Below are 23538 nucleotides of genomic sequence, written 5' to 3' on the forward strand. Positions count from 1 at the left end.
GCATGGTAGAACAAATTAGTTCTCTTTTATGGCTGCATGACTGATTAAATGGTTACAACTTAAGTGGAATTGGTCACGTTCACTGTTAACCTTACAGTGGCCATGCGATAAACTGTGCACACAAAAACTGCAAAACCGAGTCTTTATTTCCATATACACCATTTAACAAACACTGCGTCAGCCATGCTATAGCACAGTATCGTACAAGTTTTTAAACATCCGTGATGTCCTTTTCCTATGAAACTGAACCACGCTTTCATGGCACTGCTGCGAGCATAACGAAAAAATGTGCAAAGTTCACGATCTTTTTTTTTTTTTTTTTTTGTGGTGGAAATGAAAATGGGATGGCTCACTTTCAAAATGCAAGATAATGCACCTGCTAACGTGTACCAAGCAAAAAGCAGCTTTAAAACAGACAGGACACTTGGCATCAAGTTCACTTTCATGCAACAGCCCCAACCCCTATCCAATACATTCCAGACAGCATTAACCATTGCAGTTAAGTCAGCTGAGCAGCTAATAGGCTTTGTTCTTTTCCCAGAATTTTATTGGCTTTAAAAATGCGTTGTCCTGCACCCACAGCGTGACCGAGTAACCACAGTGCTTGCAGAATCTTCAGGTCATATTAAGTGCCGAGATAGAGTGGAGACTTGCACCACACTGTCCAAAGCTGTATCAAAAACTCCGAGCAGAAGGAAATAATGCTGCCAAGTTATAAATTTGTAACAAACCTAGCATGGCTGCAGCAGGTACTGCCGACAATATGGCTTCACTTCTCTCTCATGCTTCACTCTCTAGCTGCTTTTGAGGACCTCCCATCAAAAGTGAGATCAACTGGTCCCCAACCACACAAAAAAGCCAACAAGATTAGCTGTTCCACAGCAGTTTAAGAAGTGGAGTTCCACTTCGCTGCTGCCAGGAAATTTTTACAGTCTACAAATATGCATGGAGACTGAGAAAGGTCTCCACCACCCACCTAAGAAGGTGGATCAGGAGCAAGAAATATTGTCTGTTCAGCCACAAATAATTTTTGCAGGCACGGAGCACAGGGCTTTTAAGCTCTGTGCAATAAGTCTCTCACAACGAGACCCTCAGATAGAGGAGAGTACTTGCAGCTTTTTCACCACCTCCTAAACACAAGAGAGTTCTTTTGACAGTCTTTTCTTCCTGGCTGTCTTTTCCCCCCCCCATTTTTCATCTGTTTTCTGCAAGATAACAGTCCTAAGTGCAAGACGAAGAGAAAGTCGCAAGTTTCTCCAATCAGCCGTCCCTAGGAACTGACTGCCCTCTCCTGGTCAGCGGTGGGGCTATCATCATAAAAGTCTCGTTCAACAGGCCGGCCGCGGATGTACAGAGGTGCACACTTCCCCATGGCACAGTCATGCGTGATGTGGACACTTGTAACATCAGACCCCGGAATTTCAAACATTGGCTCCAGAAGGATGGTTTCCTGCAAACAAGGGGAGACAAGCGCAATAGAAAATATAGAGCTCGACAATAAAAGAAATCTGCTGAAATATCGGCAAAGTTACCTAAATATCCTAAAATGTAAGGACTGCACAGTGCCAGAAAAACTTATGTCTTTCTGGGACTTCTTTATGATTATGGTGACAGTTTTCTACCATATAATCAAATGGGGTGCCCAAAAAATGAATTCATTGCAAGGAACTTCTCTAAAGACACTAACATCATGTAATGTTAACCATTTTTTCCTACTGTGCACCAGCACCTAAATTCTCTAATGACAATAAGAGTGTATGGCCTAAAGTACAAGCATGTTCCTGCACCAAACACTACCAAGATTGATGCAGATTTATGGCTTTATATAACAAAACTCCAAGTGAAACCTGCACGTAATTACTGCAAATATGGCACCAAAAAGGCACTGTGATTACAACTGCCAAGAACGCCTGGATAGCTAGGTCACCAGAAGCATTGTTAGGTTCGATTCCCAGCAGCCAGCAATGCTAGATGACAAACAGTTCAGCCAGTTCTGTTGTCACTGACAAGGTGAATATGCATAGACCTTTGCTCAGCAGTGTCATGAAACTACAATGTGCACAGCATGGCACCTTAGATAACAAGATAACAAGTACACGCACTGCACATCTGCCTGCTCCTAGGACATAGGCATAATGATCCCACCTGCACTGTACACTAAACTGAACATGTCTCTTCGCTCAATGATTACGATGACTGCTTGGCACTTTTCTGCTGAAAGTGCACGTGGTCACCTGGCACATACTTGCACTGCAGTAAAGCCTTGTTACAGAGAGTCATAAAAATAAAACAAAATTTTCAGAGAAGCAAAGTTTTGAGGGTATCAATATTGCACTCAGGAAATTTAAAGCCATCTATCTTTATTTTGTAATGTAATTGCCTAACGCATCAACTTAGCACTTAATATAATCAGAGCCCACGACCTTGGCAGTGCAAGAGTCACAGCACACAAAAAGAGGCTGTGGGCTTTCAGCACGCGATCGCACTGATGAGGCGACAGCAGCAGCAGCCACTATCATCCAAGCCATGGCTTAGGTAACATTAGGCTACCCATGGCGAGTAGAAAGCGGTGCAAGTGACCTGAGACACCAGTTCACCGCAAAAACCTTCTGATAAGCAGTAACAAACCCACATTTCTACTAACATTTACTGCAATGCATTAGAAACTTTCAGTGAGCACCAATATTTCCAGACATGCAAATGAGTTAACAAGGGTTCACTGCAACTGCACTAAGCAGTTCACGAGATACCCCAGAGAATATATGCACTAGAAAAGAGTAAGCACACCCTAATCCTGAGGGAAATTGTGCTTTGCAGGGTTCTAGCATGTATGCCAGTTTACTGACTAAAAAGGAGGCAGGGTGAAGGGCAGCCTACCATGATTGCCCGCAGCCCCCTAGCACCAGTCTTGCGCTCCATGGCAAGGTGGGCAATGGCCCTCAAGGCCTCCGGCTCAAAGGTGAGCTCCACCTGGGAAACCATCCAAATCAATGACACACCAAAATTTCACAATGGTGCATGTGCGATGCCAAAAAGGGCTTAAAAGGGTTGAAAAACTAAATTGTGAGGATGGCATGGGCTCGCTCTGTATGTAAGGTCACCAATGGTCAAGCATTGGACACAATGAACTCTTAAAAATATTTTTTAATTCAGCACTAAAAAGTCGTTAAATGTTCTTGCGATTGAGACCAATCACTAGCATGACAGTTAGTGATGTACGAGGTTGGGAACATCAGTTAACGCCAGTCACATCGCAGCACAGTAACGTGACATAGTATGCATGATGAAGCTGCCCAAGATACTGGCCAGCCATGCGCCACATCAGCGGTTGTAAGGTTGAGCGACACATGCCGTAGCTGACGCATTTGCACTGAAGCCCGAGTGAGGCCTTCAAACTGATGAGTAAAAACCTGGCTAGCTTCTCTCTGCAGCTTATTCAAATTACTAATAAGCAAAATGAGGACAGCATTTCATATGTTCATACTTTGATGTTCAGCAGAAAACTGAATTTCAGACGACGTCAGTCCCTTTGTGCGACGGAGAGACCTTCAAGTCCACAGGTATTTGTGTGCATGATGCTGGTGATTGTGCAGAGCGAGCTCAAGTTTTAGTGAATGCAAATGGTCACTGAGAATAATTTTGACAGCAGTGAGCTGAAATCAATGCTTCCGTACATCCTGAGAAGCACACAGAATGAGAAGGAACAGCCACTACCAGGTGGTGAGACCCAGTGTGCCTCAGGCGCCCGGCAGATGCAGTCGGCATCCCTTGTGGATATATTAGGCCATTTTAATTATTGCAGATAGGCACCAAACTTAAATTGCATAAAGCAATTTAAAATCAAGTAGATTGTTCACAATGAAGAAAGCAGGTACGAGTGAGAGACGCCAGTCCTATGCTCGAATACACAACCCAGCTACGAAGCATTTTCAAAGCTGTCTCTCGCATTCATCAATGCTTCTGCAAATATGTCGTACTGCATAAACAACTGAACATATAACTGGTGCAAAATAAAAGATTTCTTTAACCTAAGTAAAACGCTGCTTGCATTTAACTTCAAACAAACGCAAAGCTGCTGCTCATACAGCTGTGTAAACATAAGAAGTGCTGAGGTGACTAAATCCATAGTCATCATCATTGGCTCATAGCTGGGGGAATTACGCTTTTGCAGCACAAATATTGAATCATGTAGTATTATAGTGAAGCATTCATTTAGCCAATATGTGGAGAGTTTGCTGAACAAGCAGCAGAAAAAAAAGCAAGCAGAAGATATCGAAGTCAACAGCCAAAGAAATTGGAGAAGTCTCACTGTAGAGCTTAGCATAAGATGATGCTCAGAGGGTGGCAGGTTTTGGTCACACGGACAGTGTGGCATTGTGACATTGAAATATGGCAAGGGGACCAGCCTACGAACAAGCTCTCAGTTACTTATGTTCACTTCTTTTGGAGCACTGTTCTGGTATAAAATAATATAAATTTTTGAAAGGCATGCATTCTTTATTTATTCCTGCCTCTATTTTTAGCAATAAATAGGCAATAAAATCATTTGTAAGACTGGGTATGTCCTGTCTGCTTTGTCTCCTGTGTACGTTTTTCTATGTAAGCGAACTTGCTCTTAATCAGGGACCCAGACTGAGTATTAAAAATGCAACAGTAGAGTTTAGAGACTATCAAGTTTGAAGCAACACTCCACCTTGTCCATGCCAAAGAGCATCTGGTACTGGGGCACCAGTGCATTGCGTGGCTCGGTCAAGATCTGCACCAGCATATCTTCGCTGAGGCTGTGGAAAGGCACCAGCACAGGAAAGCGGCCCACAAATTCAGGTATCATGCCAAACTCGATGAGATCACGGGCCTCCACCCCTCGCAGGAGGGCATCTCGCTCCACATTGTCGTCGCTGGCACTCGAGTGCGGTGAGGCATTGGCCAAGCCCGCTTGCGACGCCGCCCGCCGCCCGGGAGAGTCAAGAGAGGGTGCACAGAAGCCCAAGTACTGGAGCACAAATACAGGGATGTGGGCCAAACATGAGAACACAGAACTGCACAGGTATATGATAATAGCAGTGCACTCAGTGCTCAGCTACAAAGTGTGAAAAACAAATATTACAACAACTAGCACACCCCAGACCGTGCACATTTTCCTTTTCTTTTCTTGGCTGTAGAAACAGCAGACAGTGCTCATAACTTGGGCAGCAGCAACAAAGCTTGGACATAGCATATGTTCATGACAACACTAGTGATGTATGCTTTTTTAAGACAGTCAAATGTTCAGTTTGGTTTGGTTCAGGTTTATAGGCCTAAATGTTGAGGGAAATTTTGACCGCCTGGGGTTCTTTAATAAGATATCTCAGCCCGTATATACCAGCCACTTTTGATAAATGCAGAAGTACCTTTTCATTGCGCCTGCGTCCAACAATGCGGTCGAGGCCATTGAAGGCCCCAGAGGCAACAAACAGCACATTGGTGGTGTCAACAGTGAGGGCGTCACCTCGCAGCTTGCGAGAACTCCGCTCAGGAACACTGACCAGGGTGCCCTCGAGCATTTTGAGCATGCCCTGCTGCACCCCTTCTCCACCAACATCCCTCAGCTGGTGGATGCCAGGGACGGCCCCAATTTTGTCCACTTCGTCCAAGAAAACTATGCCTGCACAAGTCATGAAAAGGAATCCCACTTTCTTTTCCAGAAAATGAGGGAGGTATTTGCTTGCCCATGTGTATACCACCTTTGCTGTAGAAAGCAGACCAAGCTAACTACAATTATAATCAAAGCTGCTTAGCCATGGAGGCAGACAGCTTCCAGGAAGTAAACATAGTTGATAGTGTGGGGCCATCACATGAGCATGCAACTTTTGCTGTACTTCAACACCACTAACAAGGTTAAATCTAAACCAAAATATTGGTTAAAAATTCATTTCAGGATACCTGCAAGGTCTGACCTCCATTTTTCCACAAAGTACTCTCCAGTAAGAATGTGGCAAAACCAAATCAATTGTGTGTATTATCTACTTGCAAACCTCACAAAAAGTTTCGCACGCTCTCAAGAGGCTTCACTTACAGCTGCCACTTCCTATTTATGCTGCTCCATGTCGCACACATAGTAAAAAAAGGATGTACCATGTCAAGTGCTATGGATGGGTGTACACTGTCAAGGTTGGGCCACATGGGTCAAATACTTTTTAAAGCAGAATGCAAGACCACCGTGGTGCAGTTGGTAATGCAGTAAAATCTTGGTGATACGAAAACGGTTGATACGAATTTCGGGGTGATATGAATTCGCGGAATTCCCCGGCCAGAGGGCATTGTGTACAATGTGCAATACAGTCGTGCCTCGTTAATATGGACACTTTGGTTTCCGACCAAAACTGTCCATAAAGCGAGTCATCCATAATAACGAGTCATGAATAAAAACAAAAAGGATTTTATTGAGAAAGGAGAATTGCAATTAAAGACTGCTTATGTACATAATGGTGTGCACTGGACTCAAAATTCCACAGAACACCGGCAATTTTGAGTGCATTATCCTTGTCATTATTGTCTTAAAAAATATTAGTGCAGTCTGAAGCGACTCGCTTACCATGACACCCGTGATGTTGGGCTTTGTGTTGGTCGAACTTTCGAGCACGAACTCCTCACTGGCCGATGAATCAGCGTCTGATTCTCTACTCACCGCCACTTCCAAAATGGCCTCTTCACTGAGCAAAGTAGCCGCTAAGTAGCTGCTTGAGATTCTCCTGAGGCGAGGAAACAGCTGAGCTGTCGATACTAGCCCCTCGCAGCTTAGATTGACTGAGATGGCTTTTGCCGCTTGTATTCACAGATTTCTTCGCGTCTACGTTCAGCTCTGTTCTTTTGCGTTTAACTCCCGCCTTGCCAAACGACAGACTCAAGTTGGGGGCTACAGGCTCCTGATGCTGTGCACTATTTTGCCTAGTTAACCTTTCTGCCTTTCCGTTCTGATTCTTTCTTCTTTTGCCTTGTACTGTTTCTGTAAGGAAGCAAGGGAGTCAAGTTGGCAAGCTGCTATGCAGAGGGCTATCGAACATCCCATCTTCTTGGCGCCATTTTTATGTGTTCCCATAAAACAAACACTGCAAGCTGAAGTACAGTTTAGAACGACGGCTAGCCGACTACGACGGGCTCAGACCTTGTCAAGGCCGCATCGTTGACTCAAAGCGAAGCCGACATACGGACCGCCTAGTGTGCAAAGTTTGTCAGTTCGGCAGCGCAACAGGGACGAAAACCAGGAGCATGAGAGGGAAGCGCGTCTAGCACGGGATGCCCGGTCCCGGTTGCGTGTTCGTACGTCGCCTTTCTTTTGTCGCTCTACTTTGTGAGTGTCTTAACTCTCACCGAAAAGCGTTAACGGCTTCATGGAACACACATTGCGCTTTGGGAAAGAAAACTTCAGTTCCCACCGCCATTGTAGGCACTTGTCTTTCTTCCTGTCATTTCTTTCTTACGCTTTTACCGGGCTCTCTGTTCACGTTCAGCAGAATTTATTGCAACCACATGTTGGTGTTTTCCCGACTGCGCCGGCACTCCCGCTGCACCCAGAAATCTCCTGGTTCCCCCCTTTCGGGGTCTTTCTTATGCTGACCCTCGGTTTTCTGTGTACGTTCCGCTCCGCTCTAGCGCTCCCCCCCTCCTTTAGTACGGCTACACACAGGCTTTGGTTCTTTCCAACCCCACAGGACTCGTTCAGGCATCCCGTCGTATCGGCTGTCGCGTAGGTTCGCGGGCGGCGCGCCCTTCTTTAACTTGCGTTCGGACTACTCTGCTTTTTTTCAAGCACTGTACATAATAACGAGACAAAAATACATGGGCCCAAGTGGGGCGCATGCATTCTTCCCCTGTCCATTGTCCGGACAGTGAGTTTCCATATTAACGAGGCATAAATACATTGAAAAGGTTTCGTCCTCAGAAAAACTGTCCATAATTCGGGTCGTCCATATTAACGGGAGTCATATTAACGGGGCACGATTGTATTTCGAATGGTCCGAATACTCTCCCGCGCGCCACTACGGATGATACGAACACACAAACTGCGACCGCAACTTTGAACACTACGCACTGCCCGCACATCGTTGGCTCTGCAATCGCCAGCCGCGCTGTATGTACGCATCACGAGCAGTTTGCAGTGACGCGTGGTCCGCACCTTGTTAACGTCGTGATTTTCTGTTGGGCTCACGCCGCGAAAAGCTTTCAGAGGCGCGTGGCCCACAAACCGCAGACATCGCAACTGCCGTAACTGGCGGCGACGGGTGCGCACAGACTGGACATCGCTGGCTTCGTGATCGCAATCCGCGAGCAGTTTGTGGCGCCGCGCGGCCCTCATATCGCCATCTCCAGTCATGCTGTACGCGCCACGAGAAGTGCGAGGAGGCGGGCGGACTGCACATCGCCGGCATCGCGATCGTTTTCCGCGCCGCGAAAGATTTGCTGCGGCGCTCGGCCGTGAGTAGTAGTCGGCGGCGGCCGCGCACGGGCCGCACATTGTAAGGTCTGTTCGTTTCACCTGCACTACGTGAACTGGTTCACAAAGTGCTGCACCTCGCCATTCGTTTCAGCGATGCAACATGGCGCCCTCCGCACCACGCCATTCGTTTCAAAAAGCTCAGACATCGTGCAAGTCCAGTTCACGAAAAGTTCAGCAAGACTGTGCACCTCCTCAGTGGTCAGTGCCGAACTGGTGCAGCTGCAGCCGCTGCACGAGAGCAGACGACAGCTTGCACGACGATGGCTTGCGTGTTGTGATAAACAGTGAAGCGACCCTAGTTATTCCACTCGTCTACGAGAACGGTGTCCGTGTTCGCCAAAGAAACAACGACGTGCACTTCAAACCATGTCTAACAAGTAAGCACGCGCTTGCGTTATGGTTCATACTGACTTCAATCGTGATCGAAGTTTGTTTGCGCTTCAGGCCAGCTGCCGCATGGTGCGCATACACATGCATCGAGGCTGGTTCGTGTCAACGCTTCATTGCGATGTGCTATTTGAAAATTGATCTTATTCGGCATGTTGGCGCCGGTTGATGTGAGTGGCAATATAATTTACAGCTAGCTGACCACATGCGGTCAACTTTTGTACATATATGCATCGCATATTCATGAATGAATGAGTCCTATCGCCTGTGTATATGCCGCTCAGATAAACGGCGCTAATCATCTACATGAAGATTTTCACATCACATTAAGTATGTCCTGTGCAAATGTATATATACATGCACTTTTTGCGGCAGTCGGCGATCGAGGCGCACATGGTCACCACTGAAGTATATATATAATCAGCATGCATCACATCGCATGCGTGCGTCTACTTCTTGTGAGTACGCGTAGTCGTTACCCTGGCGAACCCGATCGTGTTCTCGTTGACAAGTGTCATTATTACAACGCATAGGCCAAAAGCATCGCGGCTGGATAGGCAAAACTTCATTGTCATGTGCTGTTTGAAAATTCATCAAGTTAACCGGGACGTTGGCGTCGGTTGACGCGAGTTGCACACAGCCGACCGCAGCTTGTTGGCGACACCAAGGCTAGCAGACGACCCGGCCTGCACTCTACCATTCGTTTGGAAGCAACTGGTGCCGATGTTGCCCCTGAACTGCTGGAACTGGCGCTGCATGCTTGTGGCACCGTCGCAGAACTTTACGGAACTGGTGCAAAGAGTGCAGCTGAATCAAATGGACCTGTAGACTTCGCGACCGCTAGTCACGCTGCACGCATCGCGAGCAGTCTGCGGCGTCACGCGGCTGGCACGTCGCCATCTCTTGTCGTGCTGTACGCGCAGCAAGAATTCTGCGGTGGCATGCGGCCCGTGCGTCGCCAACGTCGTGATCGCCAGTCGCGCTATGTGTGCCGTGAGTAGCGAGCTGTGACCGCGCAACCGTAATAAACCTTCTCGGACATGAACAGATATGCGCGACTGCTTTTCCTATGCTTCTGCATACTTATTTTTGGTCGTTTTGATGATACGAATTTTTCCGCGACCCCGTGAGATTCGTATCACTAAGGTTCTACTTATGTGAAAGTCATCAATTTTGCTCCACAAGCAGCAAGTATTTGCCTTTGCTGAAACTTCCTGCAAAATTATCTACCCAAAATAATTACTTAATCTTTGTCTCTAAACAACACCACATTAAAAAAAAATCCCTTTGCATTCTTTTCAAAAACTTGTTTTTTTGGTTTATGGGGTATGTCCCAAAGCGACTCGGGTTATGAGAGACGCCTGTTTCAGAAACTGTTGATAGCACTAAACAGAGTGCATATGACTGACTGGCTTCAAAAATGTGCTGTACACTTGCCTTGCTGCGCTCTTTCCACATTGAAGTTTGCATCCTGAAGCAACTTAGCAATGACAGACTCTATGTCTTCACCAACATAACCAGCTTGCGTCAGTGTTGTGCAGTCACATATGGCAAATGGCACATCCAAGCATCGTGCTATAGTCTGGGCAAGTAGTGTCTTTCCTGCAAGATGCAGATGCATTGTACAGCAACCTTTTAAACAAATAATGTGACAAGAATCACATTTAGACAACCTCAGTGTAACAAAATAGCGGCATCCACTCACAGAAACGCTACCCAAAGAACATACAACAATCAGTTACAGGACATATGCAGTAGCTCCTTACACCATTTACAGCTCCACATATTGCAGAGATTTTGCGTCACATTTACAACACTATATCTCCTTGATTCTCAGTGAATCAGACAAAGCTTCGCAAGGTATGTGAAAATGATATCACTAGACCCATATACCACACTTCCTTTGTGTTAGTACAATATGTAATGCAAGCACCTGGTACCCTTCGTGCCACATTTTTTAATATCCGGCAAAGCATTCTAAAGGCCCTCACGACAAGCTAGTTTCACAACAGCATGAATCTCCTTAGTACTTAGGCTTGGCTTGCACTTTTTTTCTTAAGCTGCTGTGCATGATGGCCTTACAGATATAGGTAGTGCACAGTAGCCACAGTATTGGAGGCTGGCATGCAAGCCAAGCAACACTTTGCACTCTTGCATCAGTGGGCATTTCTCATGCCGATTTCATACTATATTGACAGTATTTGCTTATAAAAATGTTTTTGTAAAAGAAATGTGAATAACCGATCATGGCTGACAAACAATGTTTTGAAAATATGTGGGACAACACTGCACATATAATTTTCTGACTTATCAAAACCTCTGTTGTGACAAAAATTAAGTATCTGCTGTTTCAAGGACCTAATGTACTGATCAAGGTTTACTCAGTGTACCCCTTCTCTGCTCCTTCCAAACAAATCACTTCACAGGCAAATGCTACCCTAGCATAAGGTCACAAAACAAATAAAAGATGCAGAGTAGAAAGAAATCAGGCACCCACCAGACCCTGTGGGGCCCAGGAGTAAGATATTGCTCTTCTCAAGTCGTATCTCAGCATCAGATGCATCTAGAACATCCGCCCCACGACCACCGTGGCTGTCAGCCTCAGCGCTGTGAGCTGTGGAGGATGGGGGTTGGCCCTGGATGCCCAATCCCAGAGCACTGCCGTGAGTGATGCCCGAAATGTGCAGCAGGTCTGCTGGCAACACAAGTCAGAAAATACAGGTCACTGAGTGGATGTTTTAAGTCGAAAGCGAGCTGTAGTTGAAGCACGGCCTTAACTTGCCTAGCTTACTTCCTCAAGGCGTTCACCGATGGTCAATTTCTGAGAGTAGTGTAGAAAGAGCCTCTTTCTCCTTTTGGCAAATTCCAATGGATCAGCAACAACCTTTTATAGACTGTGCAGCAAGGTATCTTTAGAAAACATAGACTGTTCAGAAAAATATGCTTTCAATATTCTGGGTTTAGGCCAACAAGTGCACAAAACATACGGGCATGAAGAGGTTGCAACTTTGTGCAGAGAGAAAAAGAAATATCAGACAAGATTTACAAATTTAGCACACAGGAAGCAGGGGTGTCGAATTATAGTTGTGTGCACTGTCTTTGGAATGATGTGCACCACATTACAAACGTGAATAGCCAAGTGAACTGTGCAAAAAAGTGATAAATAATTTGTAAATGAATTTTTTCATCAATGCAGTTTCAGTTGCCGAACAACGGCTGTGACATTACAAAGGCCTTTTGGTCATGTGAGTATAAAAACTGTAGTATGGCTGCTGCTTTATTCATTTTAATTCGCAGGTACTTTTATGCAACTAGCCCAAAAATTTAAATCACAAAAAATAAATAAGCAGCAATTATATCCCACTTTTCTTTATGATCCAGGTGTCAAAATGCGCTTGTGACGTCATAGCCATCATACAGCAACTTAAACTGAAAAAAAAAAAAAGAAAGAAAAAAAATTCAATTCAATAATAATTAGGTGGTCTAGGTAAATTCTGCATCAAGGTTTATGTACACCGTTTCTTGTGCACTATCTCAAAGAAAGAAAGAAAAAACAAAAAATATGTTGGTGTTTAGTCTCCTAAAAAAAAACAATTACACTATCTGAAGCTGTTGCCAAACGAACAGTTATGCGCAAGGGTGGAGACTATACGATTTGAAAAAACTGCGTGCCAGAATTTTAGGAAGGCTTAGCAGCCACTAATTGTGGCAGTTCACGTGGTCTCTCGACTTTTGTGCACAAATACAGAATACATGAAGAACTGCACAGTACACATTTCACCTCCATCGAAGGGAAATTTGTTATGTAGCCCTGGTAGAGAAATGACTAGTTAGTTTCAGGTTTGTTTTCTCCCCCTCTCTCCCCTTCTGCAGCCTTCAACACATTTGTTGGTGCATGACGTTTTTTTTTTTTTTTTACCTACGTCCACATGAAGAAACTTACTTCTGCCAAGGACATCAAGCCCCACCGTGGTGGCGCAGTGGTTAAGATGCCTGACTACTGTGTTGGAGTACCCGAGTTCGAGCCAGACTACCGATGGCTGCGTTTCAATGGCGACCATGTGCTGGAGAGGCGTCCATGTGCTGTCCAATGTCAGTGCACGCTAAGGAGTGCCAGGTGGTCGAAATTACTCCGTAGCCCTCCACTACGACACCCCTTTCTCTCTCTTCACTCTCACTTCCACCTTCCTCCTTTCCCCTACAGCACGGTTCAGGTGTCCACCAAAAAAAATGCGACAGATACTGCGCCTTTCTTTTCCTGTGAACCAATTATTTATTTTACTTATAAGACATCAAATCGCTAATCAGCTGAGATAGAACACAACTGCATGAAATTAGTTAGTGAAGCTGGCTTTCCAAGAATTTCAGGCCTACTATCACTACACTCAATGAAAAAGATAAAGCTTCCCAACAAAACAAAATTAAATATTTCGAACTTAAAAATGCTTCCCTTCGATTGCACATAACAATATTCATTTCATATCCACAAAACCAACATTGCAGCATGAACCACTCTGAATCACACAGTAAGAAATTGAGCTACCAGCACTAAGCAACCAATACAAACCTTTTATTCCCGTTATCCACGACAGCATAAATTTCCGAAATTATCATGACGAACTGTAACAGCGTCCCTCATGGTGCCACTACAATAGAAATATATGTTTGCGCTTGTGTAGCAGTTACCGAAAGGAGCACAAGAAGGCACAAGTGTAAATTTCCCATGGTGGAACGTATATCAGTTGGCGATGGAGAGCAGCTGTGGAAAGAGAAGCCAAGCTGCTGTTGTAATAAAGAGGTTGCAATATGGTTACTTTCATTCACTCAATGTTCAGTATACTGTCAAACTTCAATATAAAAAACCTCAATGTATCGAAACTCGCAATGTAACGCATCTTTTTTTATTTCCAAATATTTGCCCTATTTGTGTTTGGCACATCATAGCCCCAGTTGCTTTTGCACCATAAAACCTCGTATAAGTAACTAATTCTCGCCCTATTGAAAAACCATGTATTTTTTTTCTTGCAGTATAACGAAGTAATTTTACGCCGCACTTTCGATTTAACGAAGTCCTCGTGCATCGCATGCATGCATCAGCAGTCACCTTGACAATCATATGAGAATTAAAATGTTAGCCGAGACAGACCACATTTTGTATTTGCCCTTTTACATGCCAATTTTGTCGGCAGTCTGGAATCTGCGAGCGAAAGAAAATGATGATGATAAGGGTATACTGCCGCACCATCTGTAGTGTGCGTACAAAACCAGCGGTGAAAAGTTTCAGGGCACTTAACACCATGGCGTCACTGGACAGTGTGAACGACAAAACACTTGGTGCCAACTGGAAACACTGTATTTACTCGCATAATGAACCCACCTTTTTCAAACAGAAATTGACATTAGATTGAGGGGAGTGTTCAATACACACACAAAAAAAAAAAGTTCTTTTTTTCTTTTTGCGACAGTCGTCCATCCTTCCGCTTATCAATCATCAAAGAAACTACACGGTCAGCCGCGATAATCCTACCAGCTTTTAGCATGTTCACTTCGAAAGTCATTTGCTGCTATCACATGCTCCAATGATTTTGTGGCAGTGCAAGGCACCCACCCCAATCGCTGCTTGATAAAGCGAACATACTGAAAACCAGGCTTGCACAATAGGACCAGCCGAGCTCTCCTGTCAAAACCGCTGGCCCTCTGCCAACCTTCTAGTCAAGAGAGTGTGGAATTATTTCGTGGATAAACGTTGGATGATGATGACACCAACGGCGACATCTGGTGGCTGCTTCGAGTACTAGGCACTGCGCTCTTTCTTTGCTTTGAGCACACTTAGAAAAGTGATGCTTTCGCGTTCATCCGCTATCACTCATTATGTCCTTGATATGCGAAAGAACATCCGGTGCTTTTGTTGGCGCGATTACTCTTAGATTTTTTTTCTTATTTCCTGAATTCGTAATTTACAGGTAGCAGTGTTTCACAAACCTGTTACTTATTTGGGCAGCAAAAACATGGAACTTCGACATAACAAAATTCGCAATTTAACAAAATTTTCGGCTGCAAGTAGGACTTCATTATATCGAGGTCAGACTGTAATAAGATAAAGCAAAAGCAAAAAAAGAAAAAAAAAAGCACTTCAAGCGAAGGACAAGAGATATCACTCGCCCCTCGTGGTGAAGGCAGTGTGAGCCTGGCCGTCAACAGCGCTGCCAGTATCTGCTTTTGCGGCACTGCCAGCTGCAGGAAGGTTGTTGTAGATGCGCTTGTAATGATTGTACACTGCCACAGAGAGCACTTTTTTGGCATAGTTCTGTCCCACTACATGGTGGTTAAGATACTCATAGATCTGAAAGAAAGAAAAAGTATGCGCAACATCAGAGGCAGCATTCAAATGACGTACATTTCTTGCCCAAAATTTTAGATATTAGAAACTGCAGCAAGAGTTACCCAACACTCCTTTACAGCAGTCAGAACGGCCTGTCAATGTGCACCAAAGCAAGGATAAATTTTGAGAACACAAGATGTCGAATACTGCAGTGAAGTTTTCTGAACCAGCTCTGCTTGTATGTGGTTGCTAACTGAGAATTTGGAATGTTAAATACACATAATCACAGTGAATAAATCAATCCCCTCTGCATCCTGGCAACACTCAGAAATAGCATAACTCTTATAAGAATGAAGTAAAAACTGGTCATTATGTGCTGCAATAAAAAAAAGAACAGCAAGAAATGAAAGAACATACTTTCTTCGGCGGGGGAGGGGGCTTGCGAACAAGTCCCGACTTGTCAGCAGAGATGCGTGCTTCTTTCAAGGTTTTCTTGGTATCCATGTCTGACAGGACCACAAAAAAGTGGTGGCACTTCTCGCATTTTACAAATCGTGTTGATGCTGCCACAAAACAAACAATTATCCACCGTTAGTACAAGGACAGGGCATAAAGAAACAAGCCCCACACTTTAAAAATTAGACTATTCTATTGCAGCAATTATTGAAACATAACCTTACAGTTCAGCAACTTAAGCAGCAAGTCAACACAAAATATCTATAGCTACTGTACATTTTACTGAACACTTTACTCAGATATACGCAAGGGCTGCAAGTTGCAAAAGTATGCAGCTGCTTGTCAACACCACAGCAAACAAAAGTCCTCAGAAGCACAGAGGTTGAAGAGATCACAGCTTTTGAAAGGACAGCCATGGCATTGTTTTAAATAATAATAGGAGGATGTACAACCTTTCTATTTCTGAAAATATATTTGAGAATTGTGAGCCATAAAAGGCAAATTTTGCAAAAAGTATATCCACTTAAATTTATTTTGCTAAGTTTAACACACTGCTTCAGCTAGTCAGCTAGGTCTTAAAGTGGTGCTGCAAGGTTTACTGCACTAGAGTGAAACCATTAAAACATAAAAAAAAGCAATTACACAACAGCTTTGCACTGTTTAGTTAGCAAAATGCAGGCTTTTAATGCACAACCAATAATAAAGCATAAGTTAACAGCCACAGCATTTTTAAAATATGTTACCCATAATGTCGCACAATTACCCATGCCTTTTCTGTTGTATTAGCTAATCAAGCTTATCCAGGAGTACTCGTCTTATCCAGCCCTATCATACCCGATGTTCTGAGCAGTGAAGTTTCCAAACGGTATGATTAACTACAGTCAGACACACTTATAAAAATACCGCTTTGAACAATATATTGGATATAACAATATACAAGTGAAGCGCCATCAGTTTTACCACGTGATCCCCGGTAAATTAAGCCACATATAACCGTGCTGTCAGAGTAGGTTGTCAGTTATAACAATTAAATCTAGTCACTGAGTGCCAACCCTGTAAAACTCGCAGATGCTGCGACCACATCAGTCAAGCCAAATTACGAAGCATGAGAATGATAAGAGTCCTTGCGGGACTGTTTTTGCTAAAAATCTTTCACTCGGCTACCTATCCCCGTTGGACGCCCAGCAGAGAGATGTCAACAAGATTGCCAAGATTGTAGCCGGCAGACTTTATTAGTTACTGATTTCAGCTAGCAAATAAGTAAAAAATGCAAGCTACTTTCCCATCAATAAATTTTATCACATTTACCATGTTTTGTTTTTTCACCATAAACCACTAAGAATTATCAGTTAAAACAAATATATTTTCGGAGTACTTCAGTATCATTACAAGTGGGATTGACTGTAAAAATCTTGTTGACACAGAATGAAATATGAGTACTCCTTTAGCATTACACCATAGATGATTTTTGACACAAGTCCAAAAACTGAATGCCAGTTTAGCAACCCTTCTGTCAAGAAGATAGAAGATCAAACTAACAGACAAAGGTTTCCACATGGGTGCACGGGTTGCCACACTTGGGGCAGCACAGGTGTCCATCGCCCCGGTTTCCACCTCCTGGGCCTCCTCGAACCCCGTTGTTTCCTCCAGACCCCTTGTCCACTCCAGATCCAGAGGAAGCACCGCGAAGCCCCATGTCATCATCGCCACTTCCACCACTGCCACCACCAACAGCGGTGCGCAGCGTGGCCACCAGGAGGCATCGGCTACCAGTCACATGACTAATTGGCAAGACCCTCTGCAGTGGGGCTGCACTCTGTTGACCTTTGGCAGCAAAAAGGAAGTGAAGGGTGGGGAGTGGGGGTGACGATGAAGCTGCTTTATTAATCTGCAAAGGTTTTTGACTGTGTCAGTTGTAGTGCAAGACTAACAAATATGTGCCATTTGTGATAACGTCTGAACGAAATCAATGACTAAATTAAATATTTTAGTGTTTCATGTAAAGCTTTGCAAGAAATATGCCATAGAACCTGCAACTGTTTTCTTGTCAACAATCTACAACAGAACTAAGAACTGCATTACTGATGCAGTGCATTCAAGACAATTTTATTCCTATAGTCAAAATTCTCCTCTGAAACCAGTTTGTGATTTCCACTGAAGTTTCAGCTAACAGCATGAATGACTGCCACTTCCGACATTTTTGGCCTTATTTTCATGCAAAGAAGCTTTTATCAGTTGCTTTCTCCTAAATCACTAAAATAATTAATAAATTTGGCCTAGGACAAAACGAGCTGACAGATACAAACAGCAGCTTGCAAAAGGAAAACTTAAGGGATGCTAAGTAGCTTTAAAAGATGATGCAATAAAATTGCTGTATGCACTTTTGCTTTTGCTAAGTAATTAACTTAATTAGTAACTAATTAGTAGTTTTCATCCGTAGCACTAAATAGCAGGGCTAAGCCATAGAACTGCTAAGCAGAATAGCTAAGTAGTAATACTCAGAAGAGCTGTTTGGTGCTGATTGGTTGTCTTATACGGTATGAGGTAGTCAAATAAGGCCTCTAAACTACTCCACTGAACAAACACTCCTCAGTTGTGTAAAGGTAGCATACATAGCTCAAAGGGCAGCAGTCTGATAATGCTTGACCACCTTTCGCTCTTCAGTGAAAACGCTTTTCTTCCTTCGAGGCACTTTGTAATGATTTGTGGCTGAGGTTGCAACCCTGTGGATGCCACCACAACTATGCAGAACCCCGCCATATCACCTACAGATTGCCATTAGCCAGACAACCTGCCATCTCGGACATGAAATTCCCTAATTAGTTGAGAGATAAATGACATCATGAGGTCACTAGACCTGACCAAGCACTGATTCATTGGCGCAGTGTGCATTGTCATGTTACCGTGTGACCGTTTTCAACTAATCAGAGAATTTGCAACACATGGCACTGGCTATTAGTGTGCTAGCACTAAGACCCCACCGTCACATTTCACTGATGTTTGTTTTGTCTTCTGCCTGAAGCATGCCTCTGGCAGGCAGTAGTTGGCAGGTGATATGGCTGGGCACTGACTAGTCGGCAGTTTGTGTGACGTCATGAGACCACGTCATAGCCGTAATTGCAAAAGCTGCCAGCTTGGACAGCATATTTCCGATGGGAATCGAACCCACCAGGGCCCTTACATCCCGAGTCACAGTACTCTTAGACCATGCAAGCACATTCGCGCAGCTTGGTTAAATCATGGCTTCAAATCAGTGTTGGGTGGTCTTTCACATAATGTGGTAGATTACAACTGTATGCTAATCAGTATGTGTGACCTGAAGCTGAAACCAAAAGTAAAAAATCCATGCTAATAAAAAAGTGCACTTTAGACCGAAATGAAATTACCATCACCTGCTGTCCCTAAGTTTAAGCTACCAAAGGTTTGACACTTGCTGAACAACCCTCCCCCCCCCCCCCCCCCTTTGTTTCTTTACAAAGAATAATAAAAAACCACGTAATAGTCTGCCAGTTGCTGTTTTGGTAAATTTACGAGAAACACTTTCGCATAGCAACATTCCCTCGACACTACAAACAGTAACATGAAAGAGACAAAGCAAAAGTGTCTGCAAGGTTAACTTTGCCAGCACTCACCTTTGGCAACATTTCTGAGGAAGAGAGACCTTGTTGGACTGGCTGCACAGCGGATGGCTGACATTCTGCCTGTTAAAGGAAAGAAAAGCATCAGAGATGGCAGTCACAAGAAAAATATGCAAATAAAACCATAAACAGGGACCCATTTCAAATACATGTGCAGCATCCTCCTTGACTCCATGTTAGCAGCTGCCTGTACTCACACAAGTGAAAATGAAAGAAAAGAAAGAAACATTAGCAAACAGATCTTTAACTCTGTCAGTGAAGACCAACTAGTTAACCACCTGTATTCACAGTCCTTGGCTTTTAGTTAAAACATGACTGCACTTAATTTTTTTACTTGAGCAGGTTTCATAAAAACATTATTTAGACAAGATTTTTACCTAGAAAAGTGCCTTCCAAACAACCTAGTTTACCAATGCTAATGCAGCATGGATAAGATCTGCACTCCATTTGAAATCATGCTACACTTATTAAGGGGCACTGAAGACAAATTGAAATTGTCTGTATCATTATGGTACATTATAATCGCCAAGGAACCACACTTAGTGAGAACTGAGCTTTTATACATGAAAAAAAGACTAGAAAATAAATACAGGTGCCACCATCACTGGCCAATTTCGCAAGTAAAAGGTATCAGCTGCCACAAAATGTTTGGCATGGATCCAATAAGCTATGCAAGACTGGCATTTAGATTAAAACAGCAAAACCCATCTGTCCGGTGGTAACATGAGTTTGCATTTACTGATGGGAAGACTTAAATCTCCGTCCGGTGGTGACATGAGTTTGCATTTACTGATGGGAAGGATGTTAAATCCAGTTTTCCTGACAATAACTGTGTCCTTTGCTGCTAGACAAACTTCAACCCAGAAAAAAGCGCCAGAAAAATGTTTACTGATAACAAAGTGGCACACTTCTTTCATTGCTTGTTATTTATAACTTGACGTCACTTCAATATAAGTGGATGTTAAGGAAGTGGTCAGAGTACTGCTAATGAAATAACTTCTCATTTACACCACTGTATTAAGTGCTATTCATGCTAATCACATCCATCACTTCAAACAGCTACTGTGATGCTGAAAGAAAGTTTTCACAGTGTAGAGGAAAAAATTGGTAGGCCAAACATGTACAGCACTGCGCAAAAGTGGAGAGACTGTACGATCCACTACAATTGCTGTTTTTCTGTATAAAAATGCATGCCTGACAACAACCCTCGGGCAAGAAGACAAGCATAGTCACTGCACTTTCAGGAAATGCTGGCAGGCAGTTTTGTAAAATCACGTGATCTCCCCACTTTAGTGCAGCACTATAGATGCTACACATGAAGGTAAAAATGCATGCAGTGGAAGTAATTTAATAAATAAGTTAATAAATAAGAAAACACTTGACTTAAGAAATAGGTGCAGCACTGAAGATATAGATATGGTTGGTCAAAAGAATGCCACGTCAGTTTTCTGCATGCTCCTTTCTGCCTTATGTTTCCGTGCTAATAAAGCGATCGGTCCAACTCTGCTAAGCAACAGCTTCACAAATGAAACAGCACACCTTGCACACATGGTAATCCCGAAGAACAGTGAAACACCACTTTGCCAAGTCGAGTTTTCAGCACTGAACTAAACTGCCAGCAGGACGGGCCACACTGCCCCGATAAATAATTTTCTACTGTGCATGAAAGCTGACTTAGCAAGTTTCAAAATGTATCTATATTACTGTGGTATACTGTTTGTATAGCAATTGTACTATTTTCAAAACCTCTGCCAAAAGCACACAACCAAAGGAAGGATTTTGCTTCTAGCTGTGTAGTGGGGCTTCCTACAACTTCTAGCAGTTTTCATCTTTGAGTCGTGATTATAACAACTTATTTAACACTCGAAAGATTTAAAATGCTGGCAATGGAAAATAAGCCACAGAGCAAAGTCCAGAACCAAACCCAGAGTACTGAACATATTTTTAGATTTGACAGGCTGTACATTTGTTTCCAGTTCATGTATTCAACCAGTATTCAGTGCATTTCTTGCAACTGCCATTTAATAAGTTCGGTACCACCTTTCTTGATAAACAGTATTGATAAACATGTTCAGAATGGACCCAAGTATACAGCCCAATGGCTTGTTTAGGTTTATAACGTCTATATACAGAGCGCACAAGGTAAACCATTTACATTCCACATAGTGCAGTCACCTCGATAAGAGACCTTCAGAATGCTTCATTAGAAAAAAAAAAAAAAAAGGAATGGCAATAAGTTGCAGTTTCCTTGAAAAACACCGTGCAGAAAAATTAGTGAACACCAAACGGACATACCGTTCAAACTACCCAACTGAAGCTGTGTGAGCCACTTTACGAAGATAATTTTCGACTTATGTCCCTCGTTTGCGCCAGTAAAAGAGAGCAAACTTCGAACTCAGCCAAATTAAGCGGAATATCGGTGTTGTACTTGTGAAAAAAAAAAAAAAAAAAAAAAAAAAGAAGAAGACAGAAAGAGAGGGAGATGGAAAGAAACTTAGATGGAACCTTTAAATGAATATGCATAGAGTGATTCAAGATATTCAACGTAACCGAATGGTGTACGTCAAACATCCAAATGCATAGCTGTCACTATCTGCATAATCAAACGCGAACATTAAATGCGACAGCCGATGTGGGAAGCTTTCTTCAAGAATATGACCACAGTGTGTTTTAAAGTGCGCGAGCGAACACTTAATACCAGCACGAAAATATTAAAGGAGAAAAGCAAGCAAACGATGTGATCGCATCTATCTCGCCGCGTGACTTGCAAAGCTGTTAACATAACACCAGCAGAACACAGCGGATACGGCGCGGGCCCAACAGTACAGCGCGTCAAATCACGCGATTTGAATGTCACTGCAAGGTGTCTAGCAGCGCGCAAAATTTGGACGATGTAAACAACGAAGTCGCAAGCACAGACGAAAGCAGCAGCAATCTGAGAACCATTGAGGCACACGCAAGAGCAGCGGTACGAAACAGTGAACCGAAGGCTTACGAAGGAATGCGAGAATTCGACATAACCTATCAAAACCTAAACCACAAGTAATGCCAGATAACTGATTTATTGTGCGGCTGCGAGTGTAAGCCTAAAACAAAAAACAAAATCTAGCGCATGCAGTGTGATTCACAAAAACCATACCTCAGTTACCGCAGAGCAAATGCTGCTGTTCCTCGATGCTGCTGTTCAACACACGGCTCCACCAAAAATCCCCTACGCGTACGATACCTTTCGCGCGCATGAAACCGGATCGTTAACACAATAGCACACTTTCTCTTCGCGTTGCACAACTTTCGTCAGCGAAAGTAAACCGGGAATCTAGTTCTAAAAGCATTCATTTTCGGTCGGCCTACTGAACAAAATGTCAGGTGCCTTTAATTATTTTTGGTACCAGTAGAGGACGCCACATGTAATAATGTTTCAGCCGTTTTTATTGACATCACCGTAGCGACCGCAGGAACAATAATAGATCTAGCGTATAAACCGGCAATGTAATTAAAAGGAAGCCATGATACAAATGTTTTATATTTTGTTATAAGATGATAAAATTGAGGAAAAAGTCCGCCAAAAGTCAGAACAAGGCCACAAGCCACTCTGAGCCGAGCCCTGTCCTATTTGTGTGTGGATGATTTGTTGTGCTAGTTGTGCTTGCAAAACGTGCTTAACAACGTGGAATAAGCGCGCAGTTGCAGGTGCATTTCTGCATATTTTGTCTGCACCCGAATATATCATTCGACCGTGAAAGTTAGAAATGGCCGACGACGAGTACGAGGGTGACGACGTTGGTGGTGCCGACGACTTCGACGACGTCGAAGAAGATGAAAACCTCGACGAGATCGACCAGAACGAGGAGGAGAACATCGAGCTTCTCCAGGCAGCCGACGGCCAGCCGCAGCAGAATCAGAAACGCATCACCACCATGTACATGACAAAGTATGAAAGAGCGAGAGTGTTGGGGACACGAGCTTTACAAATAGCCATGTGCGCGCCAGTGATGGTGGAGCTAGAGGGTGAGACTGACCCGTTGCAGATTGCTATGAAGGAACTCAAGGCCCGCAAGATCCCCATCATCATCCGCAGATATCTCCCCGATGGAAGCTACGAAGACTGGGGTATAGACGAACTCCTCATCACCGACTGAAGCCTGCCTGTAATTCTCCTTTCTCATGTTATTCTCGGATCAATGTTTCTTTCTTTATAATTTTTTTTTTCCTGTATGTATCTGTAACGGCAGCAGTAATTAAGTCAGATTGTCATCCAG

At 43.7% G+C, this 23538-nt stretch overlaps 2 protein-coding genes across 3 annotated transcripts; one reads left to right on the top strand and one right to left on the bottom strand.

Annotated features, from left to right (window-relative positions):
• Nucleotides 1-125: 125 nt before the first annotated feature.
• Nucleotides 126-22671, bottom strand: ClpX (Caseinolytic protease chaperone subunit). 2 transcript variants are annotated; one of them, XM_084593445.1, is made up of 11 exons: nt 22419-22671; nt 19274-19342; nt 17181-17465; nt 15603-15748; nt 15026-15206; nt 11361-11555; nt 10301-10465; nt 5391-5644; nt 4694-4993; nt 2878-2970; nt 126-1450 (listed from the first exon to the last, which is right to left on the bottom strand). In XM_084593445.1, exons 2-11 carry the CDS (start codon nt 19335-19337, stop codon nt 1271-1273), a joined length of 1863 nt encoding a protein of 620 aa, XP_084449571.1. In that variant the 5' UTR covers nt 19338-19342; nt 22419-22671; the 3' UTR covers nt 126-1270. The 2 variants fall into 2 exon arrangements, with proteins under 2 accessions (XP_084449571.1, XP_084449570.1); XM_084593444.1 differs by having other exon boundaries at nt 11361-11558.
• Nucleotides 22672-22888: 217 nt separating this feature from the next.
• Polr2F (RNA polymerase II subunit RpII18) lies at nt 22889-23538 on the top strand. The gene has a single exon (XM_084593452.1). The coding sequence runs from the start codon at nt 23029-23031 to the stop codon at nt 23416-23418; it is 390 nt and encodes a 129-aa protein (XP_084449578.1). The 5' UTR covers nt 22889-23028; the 3' UTR covers nt 23419-23538.

Source organism: Amblyomma maculatum, chromosome 2 (assembly GCF_055883805.1).
Source record: "Amblyomma maculatum isolate TAMU_Amacu chromosome 2, ASM5588380v1, whole genome shotgun sequence".
Taxonomy (NCBI): Eukaryota; Metazoa; Arthropoda; class Arachnida; order Ixodida; family Ixodidae; genus Amblyomma; species Amblyomma maculatum.